Below are 21,519 nucleotides of genomic sequence, written 5' to 3' on the forward strand. Positions count from 1 at the left end.
GACAGACCTAACTCTGCAGAGAAAAATCTGTTTCACCTTTCTGCATTATGATGCCTTGTGGTGTGGACGTCAGGAATAAATGTGAAACAGTTCAGAACCTAAAAAAACCCCGTTGCTTAAACATGGATATTACAACCTGATTCACCCTGTAAACCGTGCATGTATAAAAGCAGCATGTGCTTGTACAGATTCTGGTAATTACAGAGGTCTGTTTCAAAAAAACCCCGTGTTTCACACAATACAAACACGGTAATTGTCACATTATCTCACAATCTACATTGTGATTTCAATTATGCACAACAAAGGGACTGCTCATGAGAACTGAGCTGAGAAAGTAAATCACACCCCTCATAATAATAGTAACAAACCTGTGTTCATTAGTGTTTGTTTGTTTTTAAAAGGTATTTGTTCAACTACTACAAACATCTCTTGCAGACTGGTGAAAAAGAAAAATGCACTGGGTGCGGCATCAACCTTCCATTTGTGAGACTTGTCTTGAGGGAAATCAGTTTCATATTCTTCAGTGCCACGTGACTTTATCAGAAAACCACAGTGCACAATTTTGGCATAATTAGCAGGACCTTCTGAAATACAGCCCAGAAGAAAGCTCTGAGGGAAACAAAGACACTTCACATCATTAGGGAAAGTCAGAGCTGAAATGGAGGTACCAGCCTCTGCACACACCAGCAGAAATCCCACCTATTTTTAGTTCACAATTCCAATAAGAAAACAGCTGGGAGTCCAATGAAATTATCTTGGTGACAAATTTAATGGACTGAACATTAAAGTTACTATTTTTAAGTAAAGTTCCTAATTATCCTTCAAAACAAGAAGCAATTAAGCAGCAGTGGAGCTCCAGCTTCCCAAGCGTCTGCAAGGCTCGGCTCCAATCAGATTGAAACTGGGAAGTGGCTCAACACCTTTCTGATCCTAAAAGTTGGTTGAGGGCCAGGCTTGGGGTTTGGTTGGGTTTTTTTTAGTCTAATGAAAGCAGCTCTGCTGTGACCTGTCCAGTCCTGCCTTGTGCTGTTTTCCCTGCCTGAGCTCGATCCACAGCGTGCCCAGGGAGGGAAATGGAGCAGGGATGGTCTGGAGGGAGCTGGTGATGATTCCATTCAGCCCTGAATGTTCACTGCTGCTTCCCAGAGCAGCTCAGCTCTGAACAGAGAGCTGGATGGGAGAGAGCTCCAGCAGCAATGGACAAGGGCCAAGGATCCCACCTAGCAAAGAGCCCTGAGAGAGCACAGAGGAATTCTGGTATTTTCAAATTTACTGAAACAGCCACATTAATCACAGTAAAGCAAGTTATAGTCTGACATGTTCTTCTCCAAAAAGCTTTTTAGAACTGGCCATTTTAATTAGTGTTTCCCTTGGTAACTGTTCCACTGTGCCACTAATGAGTCTGTTGTACTTGTAACCTCACATAAGGCTATTCCACACTTCATACAGATCACACACCTTATTTTTGAAACAAATTTTGAACAAGAGAAGTAGAGAATGGGAATTAGCATTGAAAATACACAGACAATGTACTAATATCTACATTTTAATGAGACATGGTAAGATCCCAGAGTCTGGAATGCCCATTTGGGGAATATATCGTGGTAAAACAGGAGATCTCTAAACCTGTCCTCTCACCCCTTCCACCAAACCACTCCATCGTGAGATCCAAGATCAAGAATCTTGATGACAAGACCTTGATCAAGATTCTTGCTGACATCACAATACTTCTTGGCATTTAGAACCATGAAAGATTGATCATCCTTCATTCATGACTTCACTTAAAACCTCACACTGTCCAAAATCACCCAAGGGTTTTTGCAGATGTGAGCTTTAATAATCCTCTTGAAGAAGAGCTGTATCAAAGCATCAGTTTACAAACTGTTTCACCAAACCCTGTCTGGGATAATAAACTGTGTGTATCCTAAAGTTCAGCTCCCTGGGACAGAGGTGAACAAGGAGTTCTCCAGAATAAACAAGGAGAAGCCATTCCAAGCCAGGGAAGAAAAGGAGTCTGCACACCTTAAGTGCAAACTCTGTTCTTCTTCACACAGGGATGGTAGGGAGAGCTAATGAAAACACCAAAATAAAACAATCAGGAGGCTCACTCTTGAGCCTCAGTTTGATGAAAGAATATCCAGAGAACAGCCACACTTCATGACGCCATGTAAGAAAATTGTCTTGTCAGACACAAAACTTCAGAGTCCCTTCAAACACCTCCTGATCCTGTAACATTTTAAATGTGTAATTAAAGTCCCTCTTAAATACCTTAACAGCAGAAGTGGTGAGCAGTGTGGTCCTCAGAAAATCTGCAAGTTTACCAACACTGGCAATAAACAAACAAGGCAGTTTAACAGCTGTGGGGATTTTGTACATTTATTGCTATTTTCATTCATTTATAAAAATCACTTAGAGTTCAGAAGGATCTTTTTTTTCAAAAACACAAATCTCTCAGCCAAGATCCCACAGCAGACCTGGCCACCTGACCTGGGCTGGATGTGGCTCCTTTAGCAGCCCAGGAGCCAAGGCTAATTCCCTCCCTCAGCTGCAGGAGGCTTCCTAAAAATAGAGCTTTGCCAGCTTTTACTCAGGCTGCAGTTTACACCAGCCCTCTGGGGGAAGGGGAACCTTGCAGAGTACCCAAGGCACTCACTGAAAATTTGCTGGGCAGCCAACACATTTCAAGTGTAAATTATCATCCAGACACTGAAACCCCTCACTTCCATAATGAACACATTTCAATTTAGCTTTATTGGTGCATATCCTTCTCAGAGACTTAATTAGTGTACCACAACACAAATATAGTTACCAGAGATTTATATTTAACTACAACAACTTATTTAACACGTTTCAGCTACAAAATCTGTATAATATACTACAGAGTAATCAGTTGAAAATCACAAAACCTATCAATGACATCCTGCCACAAAATTACTCTTAATCACATGTAAAATTAGCTACCAATTTCTTTCAGTTTATTTAGAACTTAGTCACATACTAAAAATACTGTATTTAAAGTTACTTAAACTCAGCTTCAGTTTGAGAACTTCTTCACCTACGATGAGCTTAATCTACTTTTTAATTTCCAGCCTGCCCCTCCTGAAGTCAGGATTTTATGACCATGTTCTCTGCATGCAAGCACATGGTCTCAATAAACTTTTGAGCCTGCTGGTAAATTTATACCAAATGTTCTCCAGACATCTTTGTCAGAGGTCTCTAAAAACAGTAACTTCAGCAATACCTGTGATTGCAGGCAAGCACCCAGACAAAAGGAATTTGAACTGGAGTCCCCAGTGAAGGAAAGGCTTTGGCATCTCACCCAACAGAGGAGTTCACAGAAGAGGAAAAAGAAAGGGGAGAATGTGCAATCAGCAGCATCCAGGGCTGCCTCTCCCCAGGACTGGCAGTGATGGATCTGCAGAGTTTCAGCCCAGGGAATAATTGGGAATCGAGCCTGGTGCTGTCACACTGTACCAGCAAATGCACTGGCCTCATTTCATCCTTGGATCAGGAATGGTCTGTTGCCTTCCATCTTTTGGAACATGGTTGCTTTTACTTTCTTTTTTAAAGCAATTTTAATGAGGTTTTACAGGAGCTTTTTAGGTCTTATGTTTGATAGAAGTATTCTCCTAATTGTCATCGGTAATCTTGAGATGTTCCTTTTCTGCAGCAATGCAGCTGAGCCACGAGAGCTCTCATAAACCCCTTTGTGCTCCAAAAGCTGCGCCTGCTCACGGGGAGCACCACAAACAGCAGCTCCCAAGGTCAGGCAAAAAGCTCCAGCTCCCACTTACCCAGGTGGATGAACTGCAAAATCTGAAAAATCCTGGTCCCACCTGCTTCGGGAGCGTGGCTATTGGAGCACCAGGGATGCACGTCATTCCTGCAGCCCTGTCCTGCTGCAGCTGCATTTCCTGTGGCTTCCACAGCAGCAGGCAGACCTGGGGGTGCCCTGCCAGCCCCCCAGCCAGTCCAGCACTGCATCCCACAGCAGCTTCCCAAGGCACAGAACCCACCCAGGAGAGATGATCCAGCCTCACACGGGCCCTGCAAAAATGATGCAACCAATGCCACGCTCTTCCTTGTTTCCTCAAGTGTTTATTTATAGCTTGCCCTGTATTTTGTGCCTGCAGATCTTCCTCCTGGAAGGAGGGATTTCCAGGAAAGGCTGCTCAACCCCTGTGGAAGGCTTTTATTCCGCTTGTTTCTGTCTCACACTGAATTGTTTGTTTGAATCACAGCTCAAAACTAACCTCGTTTGGGGCTTTCTGTGCTTGCACAAAGGGACCTTGCAAGAGCCTGGGAGGGGGAGTGAAAACTCATTCTCAGAACTACTGTGAGTTGTAAGAGCTGCTTGGATTGATTCTCACCATTTGACAGCCCCAGTGTTTCACCAGTACCGCAATCCAACACTGCCATTTCATTAAGTCCAATACTCACAAGTCAAGATGTCATTTGCTCTGCTTTATAATGAGCTTATGGGAATTTTATGGTAAAACTGAGCATATCTTTTGTATTTATGGTTAAAACTTAAGAATACAGAAGTCTGGTACACCCAGGGTGCATGACAAACTTACAGAACTGACAGTCACAATTCCTCCTCTCATTTAACTTCTCACCCTAATTTATTCTGCCCAATTCATTTCTGACATTCATTCCTTCCCAGTTCAGACTGACCACTACCTGTCTGCACAAAAACCAGAGGACTGAAGGATTACTGTGTACACAACAATCTACTATTTCCCTCATTCCAATTTTCTCAAAACATTTCAGCAATGCAATTACAGAAGTTTCACCTGCAGTAAACTGTTACTTTTAGGGTGAATTTGCTGCACTTTCCTTACTAGAAAAAAAGGCATATGCTCTGCCTGGTGAAAATATGATCAAAAATACAAAAAACCAAGGAATATCATTGTAAGATCCATGTACAGCAAAGCCAAACCCAAGGATCTGGAGCTTTCAGCGTATTCACAGCATCTCCTCCAAAAGCCTCAGTACACAAAATGTATTTTTTCATACATTTCTACCACATTCACTCACACTATGATTTAATGCCACAACAAAAACTTTTGAGGATGGAAAAAAGTACAGTGGGAAGGAATGAGGAACCTGTTGCCATTAAAATGCAGAAATTAGTGAGAGTTTAATTAACCAAAGGTTTTGGCTTATATTCCATCTCCTGCTGCATTGCATTGCAACCTTTTCCCATCACCCACAAAAGAAAATATTCCACTGCATTTGCATTTGTAGGTTTGCAGAGAACAGAACCACAAAAAACAAAGCAGAAGCCTGAACAGGTATCAGAAATATGTTGACTTAGAAGTCCAGACACTATTGAGCCAAACAGACTTGAAAGCAATTACAAAACTATGCATCTCACATTCATTTTAAACAAAGCTCAAGATTACTTTCTCGTTTGGAAATAGAAATCCCTGAGATTAGGCTTTTTTTGTCACATTTATCTGTATGTTTAAAATCACTTGGTGATGCAAGTATAATATTCTTATCAAACAACTCAGTTTGCCATTTTTACCACTAGTAACAAGGAATCCATTCTTCTCTTTACTGAATTATTTTTAACTCTGTTAATTACCATTATGGGCACAGGCCACCCATCAAGAAATTTGGCTAAAGAATTTTGTCTGCAGAATTCTGGACTGTAGCCAAATACTTTTAGTACAGAATTATCTTCTGAAGATGCATCACTTAGGTTTATGGAGCAGTACTTACTTCTACATTTACATGTTTTGGTAATAACAACTTTGGTTTCAAAGCCCACTAATAAAGAAAAATATTAATGGAGATACATCCTGAGCAAACCACCCCCTGGACTCCACTCCAGTATTCTCCTCCAGAGAACTAAAATGTCAGTAGGTTTGGTACCTAACCCTGCCTTCAGTACACTCTCCTATGCTCCTCCAACATTCAAAATTAAACTCCTCAGTTAGAGGAGCACAGCAATCTACTGACCAAATCATGTGGGTATCTGCTTCTGATCTAAGAAGAAATGACTATTTTAAAGACAAATTTTATTAAATAAAAAGCTAACATTCATGCCAAACTTTGGAAAATACTCTTGATCCAGTGCAAGCCTAACCTGAACAAATGTTGTGCATGTGAATTTTGTGTGAAACAAAATTCACATGCACAACATGTTGTGCTGTTGTGAGAGCAAATCCATTCACAAGTGAAAGCAAATCTAAAACATCCATTTCCACTGAATCAGGCATCCATGAACACCAGAGTTTATCCTTAACCCTTGCAGGCATTAGCAAGTGATGCATTTAAACTAAAAGGCAAAGTCTGAGTATTTGGACACAGAACTCTGTCAAGAAATTGGGGAAGAAGTTCCAACCCAGCTTTTTCATGCTCTGCAAACGGGTCTGCCCTGCCTCCAGCTGAAGGCAAATCCTCAGTATTTCCAGGCAGGCAGGGAAAGGAAGCTGCATCTGCAGCCAAAGGCCAGAAAGGAACTGGCACATTCACAGATGTGTGGAACAGAGGAGAAATAAAAGCAGCAGATGAATGGAGGCAATGAATCCAGGGGGCTGGAAGTAAAAGTGCAGGCAGAAATCAGATTTAACTGTTTGAGTTAAACCCCTTGACAATAATTCAGGATGGGCATCACACAGACCTCAAAAGGCTGGGGTATGACTTCTCAATTATTCTCATTTTGGGCTTGTAAAGGTCTTTCTGCCATGATGGCCCATCAACTCTGTATCCTCCTCACTGCAGCACCTGATTCCTAACACTCAAGCAACCTATTCCAGGACACCTTTTGCTTTATCTTGCTTCATACTGGGATGTAATTTATTTAGAAGACAGAGGAGTTTATCTGGGGTTGAGTGTAGCTTGAAATTATGAATTTATGATTAGCTGTGACAAGAGTGGGAACATGTGCTGGATTCATAATCCATTTATTGGCTAAATTTAGGTAATCTGGTTTTCAGAGCACTTGCCAGCAGGCACATCCCTGCTACTGACAGTCAGCAAGAGAGGGCACACACGTGGAGGAGCTGGGTGTATTTCAGCTATTATATATTTGGACTGGTGCTGTTGGTAGTGACTTTACTGAAGTCATGCAAAGACAGGGAGTTAATGTGCTCCCCATCATACACCAAATACCCCACCAGACTGCAGAAAATGCAAAGTCTGGGCTGTATTTCTTTAATTGACATTTAACCTTGTTTAAAACATTATTCCCTCAAGCTGAAGACGAGCAGGGAAAAGACCCTAATTCAGTTATCTCTAGGCACTCTGGAATAGAATAATGTGGATTTTTTAATCAAAAATGAGGAGTTAGATGATCTGGGCCTACTCTTTGGCTTGCCAAGGAATTCACAGAGCAGTAGGCTGTGTCAGTTTTATTCTAGAGAAAGGGGACATGAATATTATTCTTCCTCATGGGAATGTTTAGCAATGTCATTGTCACTGTCTGGAAGAAGCTCGGGTATGCCAGGAATAGGGGCCAGGGAAATTCCTGTCCTGCTGAATGTGAGCACTCAGAGGAGCTGGAGACAAGAGAAACCACCCTGTCAAATTCACATTGATTGGAAAGAAAGTAGAAGGGAAAAACAAAAAGTAATAAATAGTATGGATAAGAAATGAGACTAACAGCAGTACCCCTGATAAAACAGGCACTGTTTGAAAAGGTGAGACTTGGAGCAAACACACTTTACTACACGTTCCATGAAAGGAACTTTGTCATGAAGAGAAATCAACATGGAAGAAAATCATTAAGTGCACAGATTGGGGCTCTTAACTGCCCTCTGCAAGTCTGCAAATCCAGAAATAAAACACACCATAAATCTTAATAAAAATATAAAGAATTCACAACCTCAGAAATCAAAAAGCCCGTGTGTCCACACGTGCTGATCCTTCACAGCAGCCCTGCACAGCAGTCGGCTAATAGCTGCACTCCCTGCCTTTCTTTGATAAGTATTTTAAAAACAAACATCTTAAAAAATACTCCTCATAAAACCCTTCTGGAGGAGCCTGGCACAGTTTCAAGGTATCAGAGAGGCTCCAGAAACGTGACCGTGCACCTCCAGGGCCCGAAACGGCAGCGCAGGAGAGGAGCGGGGGCAGGAAATCGCGTGAGAAGGGCTCCTGGTGCTGCTCCCAGCCCTTCCTGCCATGGCAGCTCCCACAGCGGCTGCACCCTCGGCCTCCTCCTGCCTTCCTTTGCCACCCCAGGCACCACCAGGAGGCGAGGGGATCCACGGGGAGAGCGAAGCACAAAATGAAACGAGTGGCCAAGGCTAAAGGGAAAATTCAGGGAGCTGTGGGCACAGCCCAACATGAGCTACTCTAGAAAAGCACCAGGAGGCTCGTGGAGTACACCCAGGCTTTGCTGCTAAGCTGCTGAATAGTTAACCCAAAGGCTCCTGACATCAATGCAGGAGCTCCTCTGTGCTGCCATTTCTTCAGGCTCTGGGTAAGAGCTGCCAGGACAGCCCGGGCACCCTCCATGTCCTCATGGCCAGGGACAGATCCTGCTGGCTCTGCTGGGCACTCCAGAGGCTGCAAAAGCAGAGCTGCTCAAATGATCCTGAGGTGGAAGCACTGGCAACAACAGCACTTCAAAGAGATCCTGTTTGTTAAATCTGCCTTCTGTCAAATACAAACAAACAGGCTTTGGCACATCACAGTGGAAACGGCTCCTGGATTTTTAATAATAACTAATATATTCTGAATAAAATGTGACCCTGTGCCTCCAGGGAAGACATATGAAGGATGGTAAATAAGTGAACACCGTTTGGGATTTTCTGTATTCTAGACACTGCTGTGTTCTTCTGTTTATTATTAGCCAAGAGCAGGATCACATGGCAGCTTCATACAAACACTCTGTACATCCCTGCTAGATGCAAGAGCAATGAAATTTGGTCTCCTCACAGATAAAGCTCCCTCCTCACTGCTGAAATACAAACTGGTGACAATGTCACAGACTGTGTTGTTCTAAATGCAGAATTGAAACTGATTTCTTAGTAAGGCCAGTTAAGAAAAAGGAAACAAGCTTTCTTTCCTTTTTCTGCCTCTCAAGACTGTAAAATGTGCCTGGGCAGGAAGTACAGTAAAGCTCATGATGAGCAGAGGCAGCTACTCTTTCAAAATGAGCAGGGCTCCTCCAAAGTGACAATTTCCTTTAGCCAGGGAGCTTGAGGGTCCAGAAGGGCTCTCCAGCAGATGAGGCTGCTGGCCAGCCCTCCCAGCTCCACACCTCCAAAGATCACAACTGCAGGGAAATGGGAAGCCAGGATGGCACCTGTGGCTTTTGGTAAAGCTGTTTTTTCTCAGCCAACACAACCAGAGCCCCGGTGGGACAACAATCAATAATGTCACTTCTCATGGGAAGACACTGGAAGTTGCAGAGATGGAAGGAAGCACTGTACATTCAAAGCTGCTGCTCCAGAACAGGTGAAAAATACCATTTTTGGACTCTGAACCCCCACACTGAAATTAGGGAGATAAAACATTGAGAGTTACATTTGTTCCCACTTTCTTGGGATGAACATGCAGCAAAAAGTGACTTTTCCCTCACGCTCTGCCCATGCAGGAGAGCTCCTGACCCATCTGCAAATTCCCATCTTTCCTCAGCACAAACTCTGCACAAGTTTAAGCTGCCATCTCTCCAGCACCTTTCTTTTCCAGAAAGAATTCTCCAGCCCTGAGTCCTGGAAAGCCCTTCCCTCTCCTGGACTACAGCTAAGCTGTCTACATGTAGAACCAGTTTATATCCATGGAAAGCAGAACTGCCAAAAGACAAGCAAAACTGAATTTTAAATGTTTGGCAGAATCTCCTTGCAAAGCTTCCTACATAAAACTGTGTCCCAACACTGACAAAACCTCCTTTTTAAAACATTCAGAATGTTAAATAAGCCCATACAAAGACAAACTTTACACTGAACAATTCAGCCTTCAAAAAATGACAGTTGAAAAGAATTAAATTTTTTTACAAACAACTCTAAAAAGTTAATTTTTGTGAACAAGAAACATAAAATTTTAAGGCAAATCACTGAGCACAGAATCCATAATTATTTAAGATTTTATTCAATTTCCAAGAGCAAGAAAAGATTTTTGGAAGCCAGACTGATCTTGAAAGAGAAAAGCCATTTTTCAGTGTAACTTTCTTGTTTTAAATGGGGACTTGAAAAGGGGAAAAGTGTTCAGAACCCAAAACTCCTCTCTGAAAGAATGGACAACTCCAATAGAATTTGCTCAATATTCTCTTTTAACTTCTATTAGCACTAACAACAGTAACTTGCACACTCATATTAATCAACCCTCTAATAAATCTCATACATTTTCTGTTTTGCCTTTGCCACATTTTTGTCAGTATATGCTCAACAGGTTAATTTAAATGTATCAATCAAGTCAGATTTCATAGGAAGTGATTTTGTTAGGTCCCTTGAAAATTTAATGTGATAAAAACAAGCTCAGCATTTCAATGTGACATTAACCTCCAAGATAACACTTTGCCATTAAAAACTCCTACTATGCATATTCTGTTATTAAAAACAACACCACTGCATAGTCAAAAATGCAAGAAAGGACAAGAACTGTCAAAACTAACAATGAGAAGTCTCCTTCTGCAAGTCTATAGTGTCATATATGTTACTATCATATGAATAAATATTAGAATTATTGAATATTTTTAGATGGAGACAGCAATTTTTATTTTATTTTCTTTAGGGGAAAAAAAAATCTAATTTGTCAGCAATGTTCAAAGTTTATTTCTGGCACAACAGCCCATGATGTAGAATTAAGTGTTCCACTAGATGGAGCAGGATGGTAAAGCCATCATGAGGGCCACCTCCCCTGCTGATCCATGGAAAAGTCAATGTCCAGGGATGATAAGAATTTCAGCTTTTTTCTGTGCATTCAGGGCAGAAAAAGAGCAACACAAAACCCTCTTAGTGCTCAACAGTTTCCTCCTTCCCAGCATAGAAGCTATTAACAAACAGTAACCAGAAACAACCCAGCTCTCCCTCTCCTCCATCAGCTTTACACTGGAAACACAAAAGTTACTGGATGCTTGTCTGGAAATGAAAATCTTTGTACTTTTTTATTTTGTAGCAAGTGAACTTGCAAAAAGCTCCATGCCAAATGATCAAACATTAGTCACCTAATGCAAAAGACATCGTTACACATCAAACAAATTCACTCTGGAAACAATGGCAAAACTTCAAAGAGGCTCCTACAAACCTGGAGCTGTGCAAGGCACAGTAAAATTATCTCTCTTGTCTCTTTTCAAACAGAGCTAATTGTTGATTTACCTTTAAGTCTACCTAAACAAACAAACAAAAGAAGAACCTTACAGATTTTATTTCATCAGATGTTCTTTAAGAGATGCAGTATTAGACAAACTGCAGTTGCCATCACCGTGTGAAACAAGAAACCTTCATTTTCTTGACCATTAAACCTTATTTCAGCTTCTCCAAAAGAAGCAGAGAGAATATAAACAAACCAAGAATAGTTTTAACCATTAATATTTCAATCTAAAGTCCTGCAATTCTTGAGTATGCACCACAAAAGTACCAGGAATGGTCACAATTAACTCGAGCACCTTGCCATAAAAAATCCTGAGCCATGGTATATTGCTGGATGTGATAAATAACTGCAAACATGCAGCAGACTCTCAAGACAACACTAATTATCCCAGCAGTATAAATACCAGAAGAGAATGACTCTTTCTCAGCTATGTGCATGAAGGCACACAAGCAGAACTCTGGTGACTGATCACAGGCTGCTTCCCACGAGTGTCGCTCCCATCTCTTTGTTTCCAGTTCAATAAACTGCACTAGAAACCAGAGTGACAAACAGGTTTATTTCCCACCAGCATCCTCTCCAACCTACTGCAACTTGTGCAGCACCTGAAACTCACTTCTGGAGAGGATGGGCCAAGTGGAAGAGGCAGGAAATTTGACCTTGCAGACAATAAAACTGATTCCTCACTAAGGGGCCTTATTAAAACCTTCTGAAAGCACCTGTAGCTGTAGATATTGATGTAGATATTTCAATGTCTAACTGAGCACCAGTCTGTCCCACCTCTGAACAGCTGAATACCAAGAATTCTTTATGCACCCCACACTCCTTTTCCAGGACACCAAGCCCTCCCAGCCCCACAGGCAGTGCAGCAATACTCACTACTGGGCACAGTCAATCAGCTGGTACTCGTTGGATCTCTCGTAGCAGGCTTTCACACCTTCATCCTGCCAGAGGGTTTTTGTGTGTTCATAGAACTCCTGAAATGGGAAAACAGTGTTATGGAAACGGGTTAGAGATGAGGAGACTCAGCAAACAGTAATGTGTCATTTTGTTTTGCAATGAGCAGGAAATGGAGCAGATTTAACAAAAATCTTTAACCAAGCTTTAGAACCTCACTACAAGTTCAGCTGGCTTTCTAAGCTGGACTTCAACACTTTTTAACACCTAAAGAACTGCTTCTCCATCAATGCTTGAATCCAACCACCTACTGCAAGAAGGGTTAACGTCTCATTAATATCAATTTCATTGGCAATTTAATAATCAATGCTATCTGGTACCATTGATTCTTTAACTCATGGGGTCACTGTATTTTACATTTATGTGGCTGTCGTGACTTTTGTTCTTCAATGAAACACTACTTCTCTGTAACTCCTACATGAATGATAATGATAATTAGGTTTTGCATGACTTTGCAAGCAAGTAAGGATCTTCAGGGGCTGTACAGACATCTGTATCTTACTTAACTCTGTACCACTTTCGTAAATTTATTCTTTTACAGTGTAAAAAGACATTGAACTACAGAAGAAAGACAGTGACACAAGGCTAGATCATGTTTTGTCTCAGCCTTAAAAACTGCAAGCCAAGATATGAAAGCAGACAGTCAAAAATGCAATGCTTCAGTTTTGTTGAACCTGTAACACAAGCCAACAACACAAGGAAAAGCCCTTTTCATTCTGCACATGAAAGATGCACTTTGGCTCCAGCAGTGCGTGTGCAACACGGGACTGAACTCCCATCAGTCAGTCCAAGAGCTCTGAATAGACTCAGAGAACAGCAGCAGCCTGGTGACTAAAAAACACACAGACACCACTGTGGGCATGGCTCTTATCAACAACCATGGCTGTTCCTTGGCTATCTCTCAGAGCTTTGAAGTGTTTTGGGTAAAATACTTCAATTCTGGTTTTAAGTAGCAAAAAAAATTTTTTTTTTTAAATCCAAATCAGTGAAAGACCTTTAAAACAGCTGTTGCATTTAATCTGTGTATCCACACCCTTTTTCTTTACAGAATTATTTTAAAGAAGAAAAATGTGTTATTTTTGCTGCTTCAAGGTTCCTCCATCTCGTGGGATATCAGTCTCTGACATTCCTTTGCTATCAATGTAGTAGAAAGAAAGGGGACACATTCCAAAGTTTCACTTTGAAAAGAGTTTTTTAAAAAAATTCACATTCCTACCAGAATCTTAACTAACACCTGAACTGTAGCAGAACAGTAAATCCTTTAAATTGCATCTGAAAGATGTATAGAGGTATCTTACAGTACATTTAGTGCTGCTGATTTTCAGAGCACACTCTTCCTGGCAGATTTAAGATGCATTTGTGTTTGTGTGATCACACAACTATGAATACCAATGATGGAAGCAGCACATCAGATGCAAATCTGATTGTCCTTTTATTGCTTTTAAGGATTCCCTAGCTGCACATACACAAAAATGAGAGCAAACACAAAATACACATCTAAATTTTGTTCTGCTTCCTTTTAAAGAGATTATAACATTTATATATGGTATTAATGTCAGCTTGTTCCCTGCTTTTATGAACTGTTCATGAACAAAAAGACCAGTTACGTTTCTTTCAGAAGTAGGTATGAAGATTTTGCTTAATTTTTACTATTTGCAGACTGCACTGTTGACCATTTGCTTTTGCTATTAAAGGAATTAGAAAATGAATCAAAATCTTAATTCCTGTCCTCAGTTTTTAGTCTCCCACTGCTGGAATTATGCTCATTGGATACTTTAATTTTGAAGATTTATAATTTCTTGGCAGCTGGGGGACTGTCACCTTCAACTGTGTCAGAGCACGGTGAGGAAAATATCTTTCTAAAGGAAAACGGGGGAAGGAAGAGAAAGTGAAGGAGAGAGGGGAAATTCTCTGCAACCTCACTGTATCTGAACCAAACCCATTCTGGGGAATGTTTCTATATTTGTTTTTAAAAGTAACAGTTGTTCAATACAGAACATCATATGGCTCACTCAACTTCGGACTACAAGGCTGGGAAAGTGAAAAATGGAATCAGCAATTGTACAAGATGTTTTTGATGAAACAGCAGTTGATTCAATGGACAAATAACTAGGCAATGATAAGTTTACAGAAAAAGCAGGAAAACATTCTTCATCACCAAAAAATTGTAGATATAAAGTAAAAAAGTCAGTGCTTTAAGAGGAAAAGTCACAGCACAGTAAAACTGCCACAAAAACTCTTCCTCATTCCTGTTTCTCACTACAGCTATGATACTTTGGTGGAAAACTGCTCTAAAGCAATTATTTCAAAGACCTTTCAAACTCCATAATGCCCTACATTTGGAGGAGTTTCTGCAATCAGATTTTAAAATGGGATGAAAAATAAAACCAGTTCCTAGCCCCAGCATAAACCCATTGATAACAGGGTTTAGCTTACCAGAACAGTTCCATATTGTTTACAAGAGTCCTCCCCGTGTTCTAAGGGCAGTTTGCACTTCTAAGAAAATACATGAATTACATTATGGGATAAAGATCAGTGTTTGTGCCTTGTTAGGCCAAATTAGCAATAAAATATTGAAAGCTGCCTTCATGCCTGTCCTGCTGATCTGAACTATAACCAGCAATACTCAAGCAATCTTCTCACTATGGTTATTAATTGTCCATCTGGGATGGAAAAAGAATTTAATTCCACATTCTTTGAACTTCTTATTAGGGTTTCAAAATCACGATCAACAACAAGTAAAGAGCAATAGATCACCGCACTAAGACACAGGGGGGGTTTTTTGGGATGGGTTTTTGATGTTACTTTTGGTCTTTTTTTTTTTTTTCTTGTTTGTTTGTATTAATTGAGTTTTAAAAAGTGAACTACATGACTTAGGATGGTCAAATATGACGGCATTTCATTAATACACAACCTTTTGTCTTTAGGCCACATCAAATACATCTTCCCACATGCTGGGGCTAATGCAGAGCCAGCTGCCACAGCTGTGAAGAAGGAAGGTGCTCACCCAAGCAGAGTCAGATCCAGCCTTGCAGAGCTCATCTCCTGCTGCATTAGAAGCCTCCTTACTGTAGTGACTGCTTTTGGAATTGAGACATAGTAGCTGGCTGCAAAAAACCCAGCTTCTCCCTCCTCCCCAGTACACCTACACTAACCACAGCTCTGAAATAATATTTAAGAAAAGGAATAACACAAGAAATCCTCAGCATCCCATTTGAGTCATGGAATGTAGCCTGGGGCTGCTCTCAGGGAAGGCAAGTAAAACCACAAGATTTGTTATGTATTTAGGTAAAACGGGGCTTCAGAGGCCACTAGAAAAATCAAGTTAGCAAAAGGGTTGGGTTGGTTGGATTTTTTTTTAGTTAAATAGGTATAATTTGTATAAGAGCTCTAAAAATAATGAGTTAGGAAACAAATTAACCAAAAGTAGCAGGAAAATTTCCTGAAAAGAAATAGCCAGAAAACTAGTCCTTACATGTCTGGTTCTTGCTTCCACAGCACTGATTGATTTGCTGGCACATTCTAATATGACAGACCCTACAGCAGCATCCACAAAGGTTTTTCTTGCACTAGAAAATGGAACTCCTAACAAAACAGTGAAAATGAACAAATACTAAATAACAATTTGGTTTGAGATGACATTCCACAACACATAGGATTTGAATGTTAGGATCCAAATGATCCAGGGTATTTGCAGTGTATGATCATCTTATCCTTTCCTGCCCTATGCATACTTAAAATTGGGGAAAAAAAATCCAAATTATGTCATTTCCCATTAAAAAAAATAAAATGCTGCAGTGTCACAATACACACCCAAGATCCTGTTTAAAGTACAGCTGAAGCTGTGTAAAGCAACAAAAGTCAACAGAAGTGGTGACAGGATGGCACCACCAGGGAAGGTGAGGAGAGAATTCCTCCTGTCAGGACTGGAGCATTTATTCACCACCAGAACAGACCTTACACATCCCAAAACGTTCACATAACCCTAGAGAGGGAGAAATCCTTGAGGAAAACACTCAAGGAAAGGAATGTCAATGTAACAGAGATCTGAAGAGAACAAACAGGGCCTGACTGAATCTGCTGGGGCTGGGCATAGTTTGAATTCCGGGCACAATCCCCACACAGAGGCTCCACTTCTGGGAAACCATAAAACCCCCTGGGAAAATCCTCTGGCTGGGGAAACCTTTCTGGTCTTGCTTAGATAACTGAAGGATCAAGGACCATGACTTGGTGCTGCTGAGGAAACCTCATGTCCCATGATACCATAACACCACAATGGTTAAAAAGCCACATTTTTGTGAAATGTGTTTCATTATTAATGTTTGATTTATGAGGTGACACTTTCTCCACCTACTGAAAGCTTCCCAATACAATGAGTCAATAGGCAATGTTTGTAAATCACTTGCATTCACTTACAGGAATCTCTGCAGACCTCTAGAGGAAAAAAACCCATCAGTGGAAATGTGGAAGGGATGCTTGGAAAATTGTTCTTTGTTCCAGAAAGATCTTGCTGACACAATTCTGAATTAGAAAAGGGGCAATGCAGAGTCTAATCAAGCTCAAAACCTGCTTATATTGGAAAATTTCAGCAAGCTGAATAAATGGCAACAGGTAAACAGTGGTTTTACTCCAAGTTAAACTACAGAAAGTGTTAAAGAACTTGGGGATTGAGCACTTTGGTTGTTAAAAAAAATAATCCCCAAGAGACAAACTCAAGCCTGGGAAAAAATAAAGGAACCAAGATCTGCTTTTGAGAATCATTCTAAAAGGATAAAATACTAGTAGAAAATAAAAGAATATAACTGGACATACTGTCTACAAGGCTTTGCCCCTCCAGATATATAAATACTCAAGATACTTTAAAAAATGTTTATGAAGCAATGTTTTATAGACTTTAGGATGTTGGCAGGGAAAAACACTGGCACAGTCCATGCCACTGTGACACCAAATTCACAGAAAACTTAGCATGGACATGCAACATTACCTTGACTTTGTAAAATATAATATAGGGTGGATCCTTCAACAGAACAGTTTATTTACTAATTCCAGCAAAAGTCAATGCCATTGAAAAAAAACCCTTACCTCCTAAAAGGTGTGTACAATCATTATACAATGTTGTGGTTAAAACTGGGATTCAATTCCTGGGCAAAGTTCACTGTCCCATGGAGCTGCACATTTCATAATAAGAGTTTTAAATAGGTCACCAACTTACAAATCTAATGATTAAAGGTCAAACCAAACCAGCTTCTAACTGTAAAACTGTCTCCTGGAGGACTTTGCTTCCCAATGTGTGCAGCTTTTCAAAGCAGCACTGAGCACTGGTTCCAAAGCCCTCTGGAGCCCTGCTCTGCCAGGGGAGCACAGCTTTCCTCCTCTCCTGGGAGCCAGGCAGTTCTGCTGCATTCCACAAGGCAGGCACTGCAGCAAGGCAAGGTCATGGCATGGCAGGGCAGCACAGAGCATTCCAAGACAAACTGCACCAGCTGATTCTCTCCTGCCAGCATAGGTAAGTACCCTCCAGACTGATTTATTTCTCCCTGCTCTGTAGGAAACCAAGCCACCCCTGCTGACTGCACGGGCGCTCAGGGAACAGAACTCATGGCATCCTTTCATCCTCCCCAAGTTTGGGCAGGGATACCAGAATGTATTAAATTTGTCAAATCAGACAGTTTAATAAGCCACTTACTTGAATAGGGAAACATCTGCATTCCTAATGGTGTGAACAAGTGTTAATTATTGCTGGCTATTTTAGGGCAAATACGCTGATGATATCACAAAGGAAACGCATACCTACAAATAGTTGAAGATATTCTCCAGTTACTGGCATGTGTCCAGAGCTGAACACAAAACTCTTTGGGAGAGGCCCAGTGCACTCAGCACTTCCCATAACTGAGTCAGGAATATTTTCAGCAAGGATTTCGTTTTCATTATCAATAGTTTTTCATGCTTGGAAAAGAAGAATGATGCTGAAATATTCTGTGTTTCTGCTTGGTAACTTCTGGGAGTACAAATTAAACTGGATGTCACTGCAAGGACTGGCCAATGGGAAGGGAATTCGATTTAAGAAACTTCTGTTAAGTTTGAACTCACATTATTCCCCTTTGTTAAGAGTTTCAAAACACCACAGCACTTGAGAAATGTGCCAACACACAAATCCATACCCATAAGCTACAACGTGCCTTTGGTTAGAAGTCCTCACTAACATCATATCAAACCATTTCTCTTTTAGTTCTACTGTCACGAGAAGTTTAATTGCCACAGAAACTTTATCTCTTGATACCACAACACAGCTCCTCATGTTAATTAGGGAGGAAAATTCACTTTGGGTGAGAGCACAAGCCTGCTCCCTATACTGTCAAAACTCCTCTGCAATTTAAACCAAATAATCAGTGTTCCTCTGCTTCTTCAAAGTGTCACACCTAGAAAGAGGCAATTCATTAATGGATCAAACTTCCTGATAGCATAAAAGGCACAAAGAAGTCTTCTACCCCATTCCAGCTCTCTCAGGGTAGTTCAGAGTGGTGACAGAGGCAGTTCAACCATCAGCTATTTTTAGAGACTTCAGTCTAAGAAAGAAGGTTTAATAAACTCTGAGAAATTTCCTTTGAGCCTTAAATCAGGGTTTGGAAAACGTCTTTCATAGTACATCATTAGCTGCTTTTTGTTTAATGAATATATAGTAAGCTTGAACAGTCAAACCAAATGACTTTATTCCCTTACCTGGTGCCAAGAACAAACACCTGGGACCACAATAAACTCTGCTGCTTCCTTTCACACTGGAAACAAAAAGCCTCTTTTTGCCAGAAACTTCCACCAACAGAAAAGGGTGTAAGATAAAATAGTTCTCATTCTAAATTTACACAAATCCCAAGGAGAGCTCACTAACCCTCTTCCAATCTTTCTGAAGCAGCAGCATCTGTACTCATAGAAATGTTCACAGGCTCACAGTAAAGTCTACACTAAAAAAATGAAGCTCAAATTAACTTTAAATTAATTAACTGAAAGTTCTGCTTAATTACTGGCATTTCTTTTTAAGAGTAAAAAGATATCCTGTTTCCTGGGAGCTTAAAAAAAAATCTTAAATTTTCCTGGAAAACCCTGAGCAGTCAGCTGAGCACAACAGGGCTGTGGCTGGATCCAGTGTAACACCAGGGAGGCTCACAGGTATAATTTTATTTCATCTATGCATACACCAATATTTTGTGGTAGTCTCTCACTGTGATTAAAACCAGAAAATATTTAAGAATTTCCATATTAAATTATGCCTATTTCCTGTTTAATTCAGCTGACAGCTCTTGTATTTCAACATAAATTGAATTAATCTGTCCTTGTTTTTAAGACTGCTCTGAGAGGAAAACAAAGAAGATGTATCAAGAGAAATTAAGTCACGTGAAGTTCTGAACCTGTAAATATGGTCTGGTATGGGAATTTACTGGATAAAAATACAAGTTCAGAACAAAGCATCAGCATTTACTTCAAATACTAATCAAATAAATTAGTAATCAAGTAAAATAGAGGGTGAGGGTTTTCTGTACTACAAAAACAACTGAACTACAGAGAAGCCATGTATATAATGCCCACTGTCTCAAGTCCTGGGCTGCAGATTCTCCAATTTAAGGAAACTCTTTGTGGGATTTCAACAAAATTATGTGAATACTTCAGTGAAAGCACTGCAGAATTCAAAGGGCTGAAAAAACCCAAACAAAACACTTCCAATAAATACTAAGAAAATATAGCACTACCAAAATTTGCTAGATATTCCTAGTCACATAAGAGTAAAACATTCCTATCAGGCATTTATCCATGCAGACAAAAAATCAGAGATTTCAGGAGGTTCATTTGCAAATCATTAATAGTTATACATGTTTCAATTCTGAGAAGCACAAATGAAATCAGTGGCTGCCTGCCTCACAAACCCTATGCTAGAAGAAGGCTTCAGAAGAACTCTTTAATTAATCTGTATTCAAGAATTTATTCTGCTATTAAAGGATAGGAAAGGCAGCTTTCCATAAGTTCCTGTTAAACTCTGATCAGGTAAACTCAATTGGATTAGCTGGAAGCCCATTGAGAGGGAGCTGCTCTGTGGAGGTAAGATAATGGAGATTTAAAAAAGAGTAAGTAAGGATTATTTCAGAGGATCTAGCACCACACCTTTGATACTGTCTCTAAGATTTCCCACTCCTTTCTCTGAACAACATTAACATTCTTGAGGCAAAAATATCCACATTTTCTACTAGTTTTGCACTTCAAGATGCATCTCAAAGAAATGTATTTATCACTCTTTTACACGTATAGGACAGAGGATACTAAAAAAAGGTAAATATGAGATTGAGGTGTCTTGCTTAAAATCATAAAAAAATCTGGACAAGAAAAAGCTGGAGGCCCTAATTTTCTCTCTGTGCTAAGTATCCAAACTGCACACAATATTGTGCAGACACCCAGGCAATCAGGCTCTGTCTCCCACCTTTCCCAGCGGTATCCTCACCAAAGAAAATGTTTTGCCTCCTTTCACACCCCAAAATCTGTGACATTTGAGATATCCCCATGGGAAACATCCCCCACTGCAGTGAATATGTTTGTCATTACTTTATAAAGCTAGTGATGCTGTCAAACCAGAACAGCTCTCTTCTTCTGCCATGATGTATTTAGACAGGAATAATAATATATCTATCATTATCCCCATCAGGGTGGTTATCTACAGGGACAGATAATTTTGTTCTGTTGCCTACATAATTAAGGAACACTTCTGGCAGCAAAGAGATCCCAGCTCACATCTTTTCTTACTGAGACTCTATTATCTATTACCATCTTGAAGGTTTTGGTGTCAAAACCATTTTAGGGACTCCAAAGCCCCGTCCTGACCCTGCTGCAGGTTAAGGGATCCCACTGAGCACCACCTCCTTTGTACCACACTGCCAGCTTGTAAATCAGACCTCAAAACTGATCCCTGTTAAAAATAATCTCCCCAAAATAGAAGAGAGAAGGAGTAAGGGTTACCAGGGTTATTTTTAAGCTGGGCTGGTTCAATGCTCTGATTGACATTGGGAACCCAGAGATTTTTCTGGCCTGGTGTGGAGCAGAGGGAAGGGGTGGCTGTGGGCACAGGGGATGCTGAGCTGCCTTTGAGGCTGAAGCCAGAGTGTGGTAAAGCTCAAGGACACCACTCAAAAACCATAATAAAACCATTCAGCAGCAGTGGCAGTGGGAGATTCAAAATAACTACAATGGAGCAGTGTAATAAACTGAAACCAAGGGACCTGCAGACAACATCAGCATCTCTTCTGAACATCCACA

General features: G+C 40.6%; 1 protein-coding gene across 2 annotated transcripts in view; it reads right to left on the reverse strand.

Moving 5' to 3' along the window:
* Positions 1–21,519, reverse strand: part of GNAS (GNAS complex locus) — a 129,017-nt gene that overhangs the window by 22,154 nt on the left and 85,344 nt on the right. For both annotated transcript variants that reach the window (XM_030231205.2, XM_030231206.2), the window contains exon 5: positions 12,148–12,245. In XM_030231205.2, coding sequence (XP_030087065.1) covers positions 12,148–12,245 — 98 coding nt within the window. The remainder of the gene's footprint in view (positions 1–12,147; positions 12,246–21,519) is intronic.

The sequence above is a fragment of the Serinus canaria genome, chromosome 20 (assembly GCF_022539315.1).
Source record: "Serinus canaria isolate serCan28SL12 chromosome 20, serCan2020, whole genome shotgun sequence".
Lineage (NCBI taxonomy): Eukaryota > Metazoa > Chordata > Aves > Passeriformes > Fringillidae > Serinus > Serinus canaria.